Genomic DNA, 15,626 nt, shown 5'->3' on the forward strand with positions numbered 1-15,626 from the left:
TCTGGCCACTCCCAAAACCAACAGAATGGCACAATACTTGGCAGTCCATTTGGATTTTTGAAGGTAAAATGTTCCTCATTTGGTTGCCTAACTCTGGCCCATTTACCCAGTGACCCAAAGAGCTGCTAATTTTGAGCTGGGCCCAAAACAAAGGGAAATTCTGCAATAGGCCCTGGCTGACAGGCAAGATGTTCTGTTGCTTAGTCCACCTGATCAAGCAGATCAAACAGTGCTTGAAGCAGCAGTGACAGACAGAAGCAGCAGTGACAGACAGAAATGTTTAGCGCCTCTGACAGTTCCCTATAGGTCAGGTGCAGTGCAGGCGTTCAGTATTTTGGAGCAAAGCTTTGTGATCCTCTGTGAATGACTACTCTCCTTTTGAGAAACAACTATTGGTCTACTACTGGACCTTAAAGTAGAAACTGAACATTTAACTGAACATCGGCCACCAAGTTACCATTCAACCTGAGCAGCCCATAGTAAACTGGATGTCATCTGACTCACCAAGCTACAAAGCTGGGCAGTGCAGCAGCACTCCATTACAAAATGGAAGTGCAACGTATGTAACTGGGCCCCACCAGGGCCTGGAAGGCACAAGTCACATAAAGGAGTGGCCCAAATGCCCCTGCTCCCCATTCCTGCTACACTACATTTTCTCTCCTAGCCAGCACCTATGACCTGGGGGTAATTTCCTACCCATCAGGTGACAGGAGAAAAGGAGACAGGGACCTGGTTTGCAGATGGTTCTACATGATATGAAGAACCAAAAGTGGATGAGTGTAGCACTACAGCCCCCTTCTGGGTCATCCCTGAAGTCCACCTGACTGTTCACTTTCCATGGAAGAAGAAATAGCCAGACGTGATTATATACCAATTTATGGGCTATAGCCAATGACTGGGTGGTATGGCAAAGATATTCGTGTCCTATGTGAATATTTGCCAAAGGGTGATCTCAGCAGAGGAGAATTTTAATAATCAAGTAGAGAGGATGACTCATTCTTTCCCCAGCCGCCTATTCTCATCCATGGGCTCTGAACCAAGTACTCACAGTGGCAGGGTTGGCGGTGTGCATGGGCTCAGCATCATGGACTTCCTCTCAACAACTGAGATGGCTATTGCTGCTGCTAAGTGCCCAAATTCTCCAGTAGCAAAATCCAATCCTGAGTCCCAAATATGGCACCATTCCCTAGGTTAGTCAGTCAGCTGCCTGGTGGCAAGTTGATTATATTTTTCTCTTTCCATTATTAAAAAGGCACTGCTTTGTTCTTACTGGGATAGACACACACCCTTCATGTAGATTTGCCGTCCCTGTAACAACACTTCTGTGAACTACTAAAACTACTTTCTGTGGATATACAGAATTCCGCTTCCCCCACCACCATCATAATATTCTACACAGCACTACTTCAGACCAAAGAATTCACTTGATAGCAAATGAAGTAAGGCAATGGGCCCATGCACATGCCTTACCATGTTCCTTCCCCACCCTCCTGAAGCAGCTGGCTGACAATACAATGGAAATGCCTTTTGGAGACGCAGTTACAGTGCCACTAGGTAGCAATACCTTACAGTGCTGGGGCAAGGTCCTCCAAAAGGCTGTATATGCTCTCACTCAGCAGCCAATATCTAATGCTGTTTTTCCCACAAACAGGATTCATGTGTCCAGGTATCATGGGGTAGAAATGGGAAGAGCACCACTCAACATTATCCATAGTGACTCACTAGCAAAATCTTGTTTTCTGTTCCCATGACTTTATACTCTGCTGGCCTAGAGGCCTTAGTTCCACAGGGAGGAATGCTACCACCAGGAACCGCAACAATGATTCCACTGAACTGGAAATTAAGCCAGGGGCCCAGCCACATTGGCTCCTCATACCTCCGAGTCAACAGGCAAAGAATGCAGTTTCTATGCCAGGTAGAATTACTGATATGAACTACCAAAGGGAAATTGGACTACTACTCCACAATGGAAGCAAGGAAGAGTATGTCTAGAATGCAGGAGATCCCTTAAGGCATCTCTTAGTATTACTATGCTCCATGATTAAGTTCAAGTTCAATGGTAACAACCCAATCTAGGCAGGACAGTTTGGGTCACCCTAACAGGTAAAGAACCACAGACAGCTAATGTGCTTGCTGAAGGCAAAGGGAATACAGAATGGGTAGAAGTTAGTTATAAATACCAGCTACAATCACGTGACCAGTTACAGAAATAAAGACTGTTTCATTAAGAATAGGTGTGTGTGTGAGAGAGAGTGTGTGTGTGTATACATATACACATGTATTGAGCAAATAATGTTTTCATTCCTTACACCTTTATCATGCAACATAAGATCTATTGACTTGATATTACAATATTTAAGTATGGTTAACTTTATATCCCGGCATTTAAGTTAAGGGGCATCAAGAAGACGAATAAACATGACTCAAGGACTTTACCTCCTTTTCTGGGAAAGAGGTTAGTGAAGTTCTAGTTGTATGCAGGATAGTGGTATTATATCATGCTAGGTGGAACTATGCCCTTAACAAGGTCCACATTTAGAGATTTGGTATAGTTTCAGAAGGTAACTATGGGTTTCAAGTTGACAAGGAGTGAACTTTTGATTAGGATTAATTTTACCCCCTGTGGTAGGGTTAATTTGACTCAACCACAGAATCCCCAGATATTTAATCAAACATAATTATGGATGTCTCTGTAAGGGTGATTCTGAATGAGATTAACATTGAAATCCATAGACTGAGTAAAGGAGATTGCCCTCCCTATTGGAAGTAGGCCTCATCAATCAATTTTAAACTTGAATGAAAAGGCCAATCCTCCCTCAAGTAAGAGAAAAGTCTTCCTGAAGGCCTTTGGGGTGAGACATCAGCTTTTTTCCTGCCTTTGGAAATGAACAGAAACACTAGCTCTTTCACGGTCATGAGCCTGCCAGACTTCTAACTGGAACTATACCATCAGCTCTACAGGGTCTCCAGATTGCTGACTCACCCTGCAGATCTGACACTTACCAGCCTCCATAATCACACAAGCCAATTCATATATGGGCTTATGCTATTATGCAGGATTTATTACATGAATCTAATATATCAGATTCCTCCAGGAGAATATATTAGATTTTCATGTAATAAATATGTAATATGTTGCATATTATATATATAAATAATACAGTATACATAAATATTATTCATGTAATAAATCCTCCAGATTACATATACAGTAATATATCTATAGTAATGTATCACTTAACAACAGGGATATGATCTGGGGAGTGAATTGTTACGTGATTTTGTCATTGTGCAAACATCACAGAGTGCACTTAAACCTAGGTGGTATAGCTTACTACACACCTAGGCTATGTGGTACAGTCTATTGCTCCTAGGCTACAAATCTGTACAGCATGTCACTGTACTGAATACTGTAGACAATTGTAACATAATGGCATCTAAACATAGAAAAGGTATCTACACATATCTAAACATAGAAGAGTTACAGTAAAAATACAGTATTATAATTTTATGAGACCACTGTTGTACATGCAGTCTCTCACTGACCAAAATGTTACATGGTATAAGACTGTATATATAAATGTGCAACACAATGGTTCCATTTCTCTGGAGAACCCTAACTAATACCAGAGAGAAATCAGTCAAGACTGAAGAGGAACAGAGGCCTTCTGTTCAGACTTATTTGAAAAAATTGAAATAAATAGAATACTTGATGTTTCTAATCAACTCAAGGCACAATCAGGCCACTGGTTAACAATATAAAGGTCAATTAATGGAAACTACATAGGAAACTAACCAGACCAAAAGAGAGAGATGAGAGACAGAGAGAGAAAGAGAGAGAGAGAGAGAGAGAGAGAGAGAGGGAGGGAGGGAGGGAGAGAGGAAATTAGTAACTCTAGAAAAAACAAAAGGCAGGAAAGTAATTATAACTTACTATATAGTTTAGTTGTGAATAGCATTAATGTGGCCACTATGCAATACATATTCAACACTGCCCTAACTAAAATTACAATTAATCCATATTGGGAGGATGGAGAATGGAAATGAGCATAGGTATAATGGGAAGAAAACTATCTTACCTTCTATAGTGAGAAATTAATAACTAATGCCTAAAACAAAAAAAATCAAAATGTAACATGGCCAAGAGATTATCTAAAGACCTAGCAGAAGTTATCAAAAATCTTAGCCAAAAAAGGCAAAATTTCCTCAAGTGATGGGAACACTGGGTGGGAACAGTCCTTATTTGTTCATAGTATGCATTACATAGTAATGTGGCTCTTTATGTGTATGCCCTTGATAAAAATAGGAACTTTCAAAAGAAAAAATACATAAATTTTTTTAAATCCTAAATATCTATCAGTCAGAGAATAACAAAATCATGATCAATCCATTTATCTAATGGAATACTTAAATGTGCTAAGATATATCAATATAGATGAATTTCAAGAACATACTAAGTGAACAACTCAACATTATTAAAACTAGAGGATACTATATATGTATCTGTGTGTGTATGTTAGGCCAAACATAAAAAGATATAGACAGTAAAAATAAGAAACATCAACTAAATCTGTGCATATTAAATTCATAATCATGACTGCCTCCAAAGAAGAAAGGAAATATGATGAGAAATAGGAGAGCCTCAATTTTATCAATAATGTTTAATTACCTTTTTTTAAAAATCTAAATCAAAAATAATATCAAAACAACCAATAATAAATGATGATAACTTACTTGAGCCAAAGATGACTTGACACTGAGCATCATAATACTGGCACATGCCGTTGTAGCAATAGGCTTTGTTATTCTGGCAAGGATATCCATTCTGAATAAAAACATCTGGCTGACAGAACTGAGAAGAACCATTGCAATACTCTGGAACGTCACACTCACTGGTTTTTCCTCGGCATAAAGTACCTCCTGGAAGGAACTAGTGAAATAAGATTCAAATTAAACAAATATATCAGGACAACGTCCACAAATTAATCAAATGTGAAACCACAGCATTTACATCCATAAAGCATTCTAACAATAACAGAAGATTAACCCAATAGAAAAATGAACAATGGCTAATAGGCAATTCATGTAAGTTGTAACCATGGAAAATGAAGAAACAAGACCTCATTTGTAACTAAAAGAAATGCAAACTAAATAAAAATGTAAGAACCCTTTACACCTATTGAATTAACTAGGAGTATAGCGCTTGCTAGTAACCAATATTGGCATAAGGAAATAAGTATTTGATAACACTGTTGGTAAAAATATAGACCGGCACATTTGGAAAAGATAAATAAAATGTATATTAAAAACTTACTTTGAATATTCTGTACCAGTGATTTCTCTTATAAGTAATAATTGGAAGCAATCAAAATGTCTATCATTAGTTGACTAAAGAAATTATGATATAACTGTACAGGTAATACTACTTATATAACCATGTATAATAGAACTACTACATGAATGGGAAAAAAGTCTATGGTGTCATATTGAAAAAAGCAGGTAGTAAAAATACATGTATTTGGGCTTAACCACTTAAAAACACACCTACACACATACACTCACATTTGTATAGAAAGAAGTGATTATGTTAACAAATTATCAACAATGGTTACCTGAAGAGTAGAAAATGATAGAAGCTCTTTCATTCTCTACTTTCTATACTTTGGTGTTATTGAATTATTTCTAACAAGCATATGTTACTCTAAAAATCAGAAAAAAATGTTTCTACTTAGAAAACAATCTCAACGGACCATTTAATATAAAAGACTGTGCTTTAAAATTATACACAAGTGTCATAAAAAATTTTCCCATGACCATAAAATAAAAAAAGTGTTACTTGGAGATATCCAAAAAAATTTTTGATATACACAGATATTCTTTTTCTTTTTTTTTTTTTTTTTGTTCCCAATAGGGAGGAATTCCTTACCCGACAGTCTTTACAACAGTCACCATATGCACACTCAGCAAATGATTTAAGTTTACAAGTATTTCCTTCACAGCAAGGGTCCGATTCACATTCCTGTGAACATAAAATGACTGTCAATAAAGAAATTAGTTACCGACATTATTATTCATTAATAAAATTCTTATCTCACACCTAAAATCTATTTCATACTAACATGATTATAGTAGTTACTCTCCAGAAACAGATGCTTACTATCCCTCTGGATTTAACAGTGTCTCTTTAACTGCAAGTATTTAGGTCTCAACATATTTCAAAGGACAGAAATCACATAGTGTGTGCCTTATTTAGTCTGCTCAGAATGCTATAACAAAATACCATATGCTTAAACTACAGAAATTCTGGAGGCTAGAAATCCAAGATCAAGCTTTCCACTATTTCAGTTTCTGGTGAGGAATCTCTTCCTGGCTTGCAGAGGGCTGCCTTCTTAGCGTGTGCTGACATAGCCCTTCCTCAGTGCATGTGTGCAGAGAGAAGGCAAGTGAGATGTATGGAGTCTCTTCTTTTAAGGATACTGATCCTACCGGATCAGGACCCCACTCTATGACCTCTTTTTAATTTTAATTACTTCCTTAAAGGCCCCATTTCCAAATGTAGCCATACTAGTGGTTAGGGCTCCAACACATGAGTTTTGGGGAAGCACAAACATTCCATCCATAACAGTATGTTTGATGATCACAGAGAGGTTAGCATCCATAAAGGCTTCATGCTCAGGGTCTAACTACCCTGTTGGGTGGCTCTTCACCCTAGCTGGAAACTCTTTTTACCTTGCTTGCTTCTTTCACTATACTTTGGGCCGCCATAGCTCCTTCTTACCACCAAACTCCCACCCACAGAGACATCTTCTGTGTTAATATAGCAATGCCAATGTTCTGTTTTTTATTCTGTGGTACAGCGTTATAAGATAACACCACTAAAGAAAACTGGGTGAAAAGTAAATGGGACTCTATATTATTTTGCAACTTCTGGTCAGATTATAATTATTTCATAATAAACATTTTAAAATAAATGAACTTTAATGTACTTCTTGAAATATACCCAAAAAAAAGTCAAAATGCATCATGGAACTAAATGCAACACCTAAAACCATAAAACTTGTAGGAGAAAACCTTTGCAACTGTGGAATAGGCAAGAAGTCCTTAGATATGACACCAAAAGAAGAACCGATAAAATGACAAATTTATAAAATAAACTTCATCAACACGTAAAAGTTCTGCTCATCAAAAGATACTGCTAAGCTAAAGGCAAGCTACACCTTGGAAAAAATATTGACAATCTGACAGAGAACTTGTATCCAGAATACACAAAGTAGTCTCAAAACTCAATAATAAGTAATCAAAATTTTTAAATGAGGGGAAAGAGTTGAACAGTTATATCACCACAAGATAGCCTGATGGCCAATAAGCACATGAAAACACGCTCAACACATCATTAGTCACTAAGAAAATGCAAATTAAAACCTCAATGAGGCACCACCTTACACTTAATAGAACGGCTAAAACTAGAAAGACTGACCACATGAAGTACTGGGGAGGATATGAAAGAATGAGAACTCTCATACACTAAGGATGAACATGAGAAATGGTACACAATCAATTACTTTAGAAAACAGTTTGAGAATTTCTTGAAAGTTAAATATACCTCTACCAGCTAACCAAGTCATTCCACTCTGGGGCATTTACCCAAGAGAATTAAAAACATAAGTTCACATAAAGATCTGTACATGAATGCTGGCCAGTTCAAAAACACTGCAGGACAGTGGCTTCATGAAAGAACAGGGAATCAGGAAATAGACAATGTATATAAGAACTTAGTTTATCATAAAAGTACCATTTTAAAATGGCTCCACAATAATTGATGGTTAGTGGATAAGTTTAATTTCTAAGCTTACTCCACATGCCCCCTCCTCAATTAAAGTGTTAACATAAAAAATATAAATTAAAAAAATCTAAAATGATTTGTGGAGGGACTATGATGATGATCTATAAATAGGAATACTAAAAGCCAGATCAAGATACAAATTTCTGAAACCATTACGGGAAAAAAATTACTAAGTTTGCCTTGATTTAAATTTTAAATTTCAACATAAAATATAACCTATGAAAAGTTAAATAAGCTATAAAGAATATTAGAACATATATAAGGAGTTATGTCCATCTTATATAAAGAGGCCTGAAAATCAATTTAAAAAAAGATTCAATGAACCAGCAGAAAAACTGACAAGGAATACATAAAATAATTCAGAGAAGAAAATGATGTCTATGATCTATAATCACATGAAAATATGTAAACTAAAACAGTATCTTCTTATTTTTTAACTCATTAGCTTGCCAAAAATAAGACAACCAATATTATCCTGTGCTGGTAAGACTGTGGGTACCCAATGACATAATACACTGTTGTCGGAAAACAACATATTAGCTTCTGATAAAAGTTAAAATGTACATGCTTTTAGAGCCAATAATTCTACCTTTATGTACAATATATCTTAGAAAAACATTTGTATATATACATATGAGGTGTGTATATTTATATATATATGAGAGGTATATACAGGATGTATACGCAGCACTGTTTCTACACTAATTATAGCAATTTATTAGAGTCTGGTTAAATAAATCATAGTACTGGAATACTATTCAGCAAATTAAAGCATTATGTCTACATAATATAATGATACAGTAAAATGTCCAGGATATTGTAACAGAAAAAAATCTGCACACAACTGATTTTAAGTCAATTTTAAACAATATTGTCTGATTTTATTTACGCACATAAATAAAAGCCAGAGTGGTATCACCAAGATGGGAGAATACAAAGTCCTGGATTCTCCTTCCTCCAACAGGCAGTGCTGTATACACCCCATGTGGATATATACAAATATTTCTCTAAGATAGTTACATAAAGGTAGAATTACTAGATCTAAAAGCATGTGCATTTTAACTTATATTGAAGGCTAACAAATTTCCTATAAAAAGTCGGCAATGCAACAGTAACACACTAATCAATTCCCTTTGTGAGAAACCCAGAAACTAGTTAAGAGGACACTACATCCCAGGCAATTGTAAAACCAGCTACATTGAAACCAGTAGGAAAACTGGAGATACTTTCTCACCACAATCCCAGCCCACGGCACAACACATATGATCAGGAGGAAACAGCTCTCAGCATGTCCCTGAGGAGTGAAAGAGTTGGGCCACACATCTAACATTACACAGTTTTTTAGAGTGCTGCCTGGGGACTATCTTCTATCTCATCTGCCTCTGAGGACATTAGGACCTGGAATATATTAGGCCCCTGGGGGGTTTCAGAGAACAAAGGTGGCAGGTTAAAGTAGCATGTGGGTACTTCCCACAGCTCCTCACCCTGTCTCAACACAAAGCAAATGGACAATAATAAAAAGGAAGCTCTTAGCTTCTCCTGGAGGAGGACCACATATCCAATGCTACAATTTTTCTAGGAGCTACCCAAGGACACTCAGACACTTGCCACAGTTCCTCTACCCAATTTAACACAGTGATTTTAAAAAAAAAAAAAGAACACTTCCAAGCTTTTCCCTGGAAAGAGAAACAGTTGGGCCACATGCTACACGTTCCAACTTCTCCAGGGACTGCCCAACAAATTCACTTCTTTCTCCCCTCTCGTGGAACACTGATGGGCTCCCGCATAGTGTGGACACCAGGGGGCTAACAACAACATAAACAGCAGTTTTAACAAACATGAAAGTTTGAGAGGCCCAAAAAAGCTTTGGCCAGGTTAATTAGTGAAGGTCTTCTCACTAATTTGGGGGCCAAAGAATACACTAACTTAATGGAAGAATGCAGCAGAGGAGTTCAAGAGCAGATCAGAGCAAACAGAAGAAAGATTCAACAAACTCAAAATCTGGTTACTTTATCAAGTCAGAGGAGCAAAAAGAAAAAAGAAATAAAAGTGAAGAAACTTAAGGGACTTATGAGACACCATCAAGAAACCAATATATACACTGTGGTAATCCCAAAAGGAACAGACAAAGAAAAAGTACCAAAAAGCTTATTCAAGGAAATAATGGTTGAAATTTTCCTAAATCTGGGGAAGGAAATGGACATCCAGATGCACATTAAAAGTAAAATACACCATAACCAAGTAAAATTTATCCTTGGGTATAAATTGGAATTAAATTTCATATACAACCTTATTATGTTGACAGTATTTTCCTCTATTTTTAGTTTGTTGAAAGCTTTTTGCATGAAAGGATATTGAATTTTATCAAATGCTTTTTCTGTATCTATTGAGATGATCATGCAATTTTTATTCTTCATTTTGTTATTGTGTTATATATCTCATTAATTTTTTTTTTTTTTTTTTTGAGACAGGGTCTTACTCTTGTCACCCAGGTTAGAGTGCAGTGCTGCAAACACAGCTCACTGCAGCTCTGGCCTCGTGGGCTCAAGTGATCCTTGTGCCTCAGCCTCTTGAGTATTTGGGACTACAGGCATATGTCACCATGCCTAGCAAATTTTTATATTTTTTGTAGAAACGGGGTTTTGCCACGTTGCCTAGAGAGGTCTCAAACTCCTGGACTCAAGAAATCTGCCTGTCTAAGACTCCCAGAGTGCTGGGATTACAGGCATGCACCACCGCACCTGATCTCATTAACTGATTTTTGTATATTGAGTCATCCCAATTTATATCCCAATTTATCTCGGTTCAGACATTTAGACATATAGACCAATGGAATAAAGAATGCAAAAATTGCTGGGCACAGTGGCTCACTCCTGTAATCACAACACTTTGGGAGGCTGAGGTGGGCAGATCACAAGGTCAGGAGTTCAAGACCAGCCTGGTCAACACGGTGAAACTCCGTCTCTACTAAAAATATAAAAATTAGCCAGGCACAGTGACAGGCACCTGTAAGTCCAGCTATTTGGTAGGCTGAGGCAGGAGAATCTTTTGAACCCAGGAGATTGTGCCACTGCACTCCAGCCTGGGCGACAGAGCAAGACTCTGTCTCAAAAAAAAAAAAGCAAGCAAAAATAAAAACCCACAATGAGATCACCTGATCTTCAACAAGGATGCCAAGAAAAAGAATGGCGAAAAGGTAGTCCCTTCAACAAATGGTCCTGGGAAAACTGGATATCAACATGCAAAAGAGTGAAATTGGAACCTTATCTTACACTATAAACAAAAATCAACTTAAAATGAATTAAAGACTTAAACGTAAGGCCTGAAACAGTAAAACTCTTAAATGAAAACATAGATGAAAAGCTTCATGACATTGGTCTTGGCAATGATTTCCTGGATATGATGCCAAAATTTTAGGCAACGGAAGCAAAAATAGACGAGGACTATATCAAACTAAAAACCTTCTACACAGCATAGGAAGCAATCAACAGAGTGAAAAGCCAAGTTATGGAATAGGGGAAAATATCTGCAAACCATCTATCTGATAAGGGATAAACTTTCCAAATATGTAGGAAGTGTAACAGCTCAATAGCAATAAAAGAAAAACTAATAACCTGATTTAAAATGAGTTAAGTATCCTAAGTGACATAACTCAGAAGCAGAAAGTCAAATACTGCATGTTCTCACTTATAAGTGGGAGCTAAGCAATCAGTATTGATGGATATATAGAGTGGAATAACAGACAATGGAGACCCCAAAAGGTTGGGAGCATGGGAGGGATGGGAGGGCTGAAAAATTACCTATTGGGTACAATGTTCACTATTTGAACGATGGGTACACAAGAAGCCCTCACTTTACCAATATGCAATATACACTTGTAAGAAATCTGCATTTACATCCCCTAAATATATTAAAATATTAAAAGAAACAAAAAATAAATTAAATTAAATGAGCCTAAGACTTTATAGACGTTTCTCCATGAAGACACACAAATGGCCAACGGGTATATGAAAAGATGCTCAATGTCACTCAGCATCATGGAAATGCAAATCAAAACCACAATGAAATATCACGTCATACCTGTTAGGATTGCTATCATGGAAAAAAACAAGAGACAACAAGTGTTGGCAAGAATGTGGAGAAACTGGAACTCTTGTGCACTATTTGGAAGAATGCAAAATGGTGCCACCACTATGGAAATATTATGAAGGTTCCTTTAAAAATTAAAAATATAACTACCATGTGATTTAGTAATTCCACTCTGGATACTTATCTACAACGAAATCAAGATCCTGAAGAGATATTAGCATTCCTATGGTCACTACAGCATTATTCACAGTAGCCAAGATGTAGAAACCGCCTAAATGTCTGTCAACAGTTGGATGGATAAAGAAAATGTGGTAGATTTTAAAAAGTACATATATACATACACATACACACATACAATGGAATACTACTTCCAAAAAAATAAGGAAATCTTGTTATTGCAACAACATAGATGACACTTGAGTATACAATACCATGTAAGTGAAATAAGGTAGCCACAAAGGACATAATACTGTGTGATTCCACTTATATTAGGTATCTAAAATAGTCAAGTTCATAAAAGCAGTGAACAGAATAGTGGTTGCCAGGGGCTCATGGAACAGAAAATGGGGAGTTGTTGATCAACAGATATAAAGTTTCAGTTATACACAACGAAAAAGTTCTAGAGATGTTCTGTACAACATAATACTCGGACTTAACAATATTGTATTACACATTTAAAAATCTCTTACAAGGGTCAATTTCATGCTAAGTATTCTTACCGCATTAAAGTAAAAATAAATCATAAAACAAGCTCAATATTTATACATGTACCTATTGTATACTGTATATAAATGTATGGAAGACTCTAAAAAGAAATACATCACTCTTATAAGAAAAGAAAGTAAAAGATTTATGGGGGAAAAAAGGTGTGTAAGGTTGCTTTTACTTACTATTTGAATTTTTTTTTTTTTTCAAGCCAGGGTCTCACTCTGTTGCCTAGACTGGAGTGCCGTGATGCAATCATAGCTCCCTGTAACCTCAATCTCCAAGGCTCAAACAATCCACCCACGTCAGCCTCTGGATAGCTAGAACTATAGGCTCACACCACCATATTTGGCATTTTTTTTTTTTATAAGACGCAAGGTCTTGCTATGTTGCTCAGGCTAGTCTCAAACTCCTGGCCTCAAACAATCCTCCCACCTCAGCCTCTCAAAGTGCTGGGATTATAAGTGCGTTCCACCACGCCCAGCTCTATTTGAAACTCTTATACCAAAAAAAAAACCCTGTGATATTTGAGGGAGAGGAAGTATTTTTTAAGAGTAATTTTGTAGTGAGAAAGCTCAAGAAGCAAATATAGACTACTATTTGAGTAAGTTTGCTAGTAAAGTTAGAAGAAAACAAGACTAATAAAATATTTCAGGAAGAAGCTGAGAATGCCTAGAAAGAGAACGGTCTTAGTCATCCTGATGGCATCTTAATTTAGAAATTAAACATAACTTGCTTAGGTCTCATTTTCCTCATCTGTAAATGGGACTATTAAAACTACCAATCCTTAGGGTTATTATGAGGGTTATACTGTGTAAGATACGTACCAAAAGTCCCTGACGTGCATCAATACTGCCATAAAAGCCCAACATAGCTCCATTATAAGGCACATACTACCTTTCTGGGAAGCAAAGTCACCTGGTAAAATGCAGGCATGGTCAGGTAGGGAAGAAAAAGATGCACTAATGGAGAAGATTGAGAATACAGTAGAGAACTTAACACACAGTTGAACAAGTATCTTTCAAACTTAATGCAAGGCCTAGGAGAAAAGGGCTCAAGCAGGCCATGTTGAGAGGAGCATGGCTAAGTATGATAAGGAATATGGCTACGGAACAATCCTAACAAAGATGGGCATGGGTTTAGAACAATGAGTATGCATTAACAGGTCAAAATGCTAGATATCAGTATATACACTGAAGGTTAAAGGGAGAGTGCTACTTTGAGTAGCAAGAACTTTGAATATTGAAGGACTCTGGAGGATGGGCCAGTTCCAACTCATTTTTAAAATTAGTCCAGCTAAATAAAAATTTCTGCAATGGCAATGCCAGAATGGTGAAAGCTTACAAATAAAGAGCCAGGTGAAAAACTAATTTATTCGTTAAAGTAAACAAATAACCTAATAACCATAACATAAATCACAGAAGACAGAAAAAAAAAAAATAGAGAATAAACATGGCACATTCTCTGACTTCAAAACAGATGGCACCATTAGTCATGCTCTGAGAAGATGATGACCAATCCCTGGAACAAAGCCACACAAACAAAATAACAATCCTCATTGTGCCACTAAATTTTACTTTAGCTCCTATGCCAGAGTTGCCCAAAACAAGCAATTTTATTTCTTGCATATATCGTGGCAATTTTAAGAAGCAAAAATCAAAAATTAAACTGACCTTTGGAGTACCACAGTCACACTCTTCCCCAGCGTCCACCAACTTGTTACCACAGAAGGGAGCACTATAGGCTTCATCAGGCTTTGGAATATTAAGAAGGCAGTTTCCTCCTTTATTTAAAGTTAACTTCTCAAAGTCCTCTGCACTGCAACTGCTAAAGTTTCTGGAACCTCTATAACAAACATTAAGAAAAAGATCTTATGTCACAGTGATTATTCACTTTGAAAATGTTAAGTCATATCTTTAACCTACAAAAAGTGAATATTTTAAATGACAGAAAAGAAGCTAATAAAAGTGGACATAAATGAGAATTCATGTCTATTCCTAATAAATACTGAACATTACTTCAGCTACTATATAAGAATTCACTAATTACAGTATATTGTACTTCCAATAAAATATATTTAAAACATAACACTCACATTGAAATACAAAATGATAATTCTCAGTATCCGAAGAGAGTTTAAAAATTATCTAGCCCTATACAGAAAAAGTTTTACTTATCTAACATAGTAAAGGTTCTTAAAATATTGGAAGCTAGCTGTATGTTGTCTCATTTTCTATTCTGAAGGATAACATTGTTATGCTCACCCATGCCTATTATCACATACTAGGAGCTCTACAAAAATAATGTGAATGGGCAACTCCAGTTCAGATGCACACTAGTCATCAAGAGGCAGACTGCACAGTATAGAATGTCAGCTACTCCTATATGATAAGTTTTCAGTTTGAGCTTTAAATATAATAACTTTTATGATAATTCCTGGGAACCAAGGTTAGTACTTTGAGGGTTAGTTGGCCTTTAAGAAATTATCCAACTTGAGCTATGTGGGATTTTACCTGGGACTTTTTTAGCTACAGTTTTACTCAATAACTACTTTCAGATAGTCCCACAGGCTATTTTCACCTTTGAAAACTAGTGGAAAATACACCTATACACCACCTATATCTTTGATGAATCCACATCACATTAAAATTCTATTTTATTTTTGCTTTTGTAGCCTGAGTTTTCGGTGTGATATCCAAAAATCATTGTTAAGGCCAATGTCAAGGAGCTATTCTTCAATGTTTTCTTCTTAGAAAGTTTTATGGTTTCAAGTCTTACATTTAGGTATTTTATCCATGTTGAGTTGATTTTTGTGTATGGTGTAAGATAACGGTCCAACATCATTATTTTGCATATAGAAATCCCAGAACCATTTATTGAAGAGAACTATCCTTTTCCTATTGTATCCTCCTGGTACGCTTGTCAAAAATTAATTGACGACAAGTTTGGATTTGTTTCTGGGCTCTCTATTCTGTTCCATCGGTCTAGG

The 15,626-nt window shown here is 36.6% G+C and overlaps 1 protein-coding gene across 2 annotated transcripts in view; it reads right to left on the reverse strand.

Annotated features, from left to right (window-relative positions):
• Positions 1–15,626, reverse strand: part of ADAM9 (ADAM metallopeptidase domain 9) — a 115,845-nt gene that overhangs the window by 54,302 nt on the left and 45,917 nt on the right. For both annotated transcript variants that reach the window (XM_032288141.1, XM_032288140.1), the window contains exons 12-14: positions 14,311–14,482; positions 5,927–6,019; positions 4,735–4,930 (exon numbers count right to left, since the gene is read on the reverse strand). In XM_032288141.1, coding sequence (XP_032144032.1) covers positions 4,735–4,930; positions 5,927–6,019; positions 14,311–14,482 — 461 coding nt within the window. The remainder of the gene's footprint in view (positions 1–4,734; positions 4,931–5,926; positions 6,020–14,310; positions 14,483–15,626) is intronic.

Source organism: Sapajus apella, unplaced genomic scaffold (assembly GCF_009761245.1).
Source record: "Sapajus apella isolate SASKATOON/1434 unplaced genomic scaffold, GSC_monkey_1.0 scaffold21, whole genome shotgun sequence".
Classification (NCBI taxonomy): Eukaryota; Metazoa; Chordata; class Mammalia; order Primates; family Cebidae; genus Sapajus; species Sapajus apella.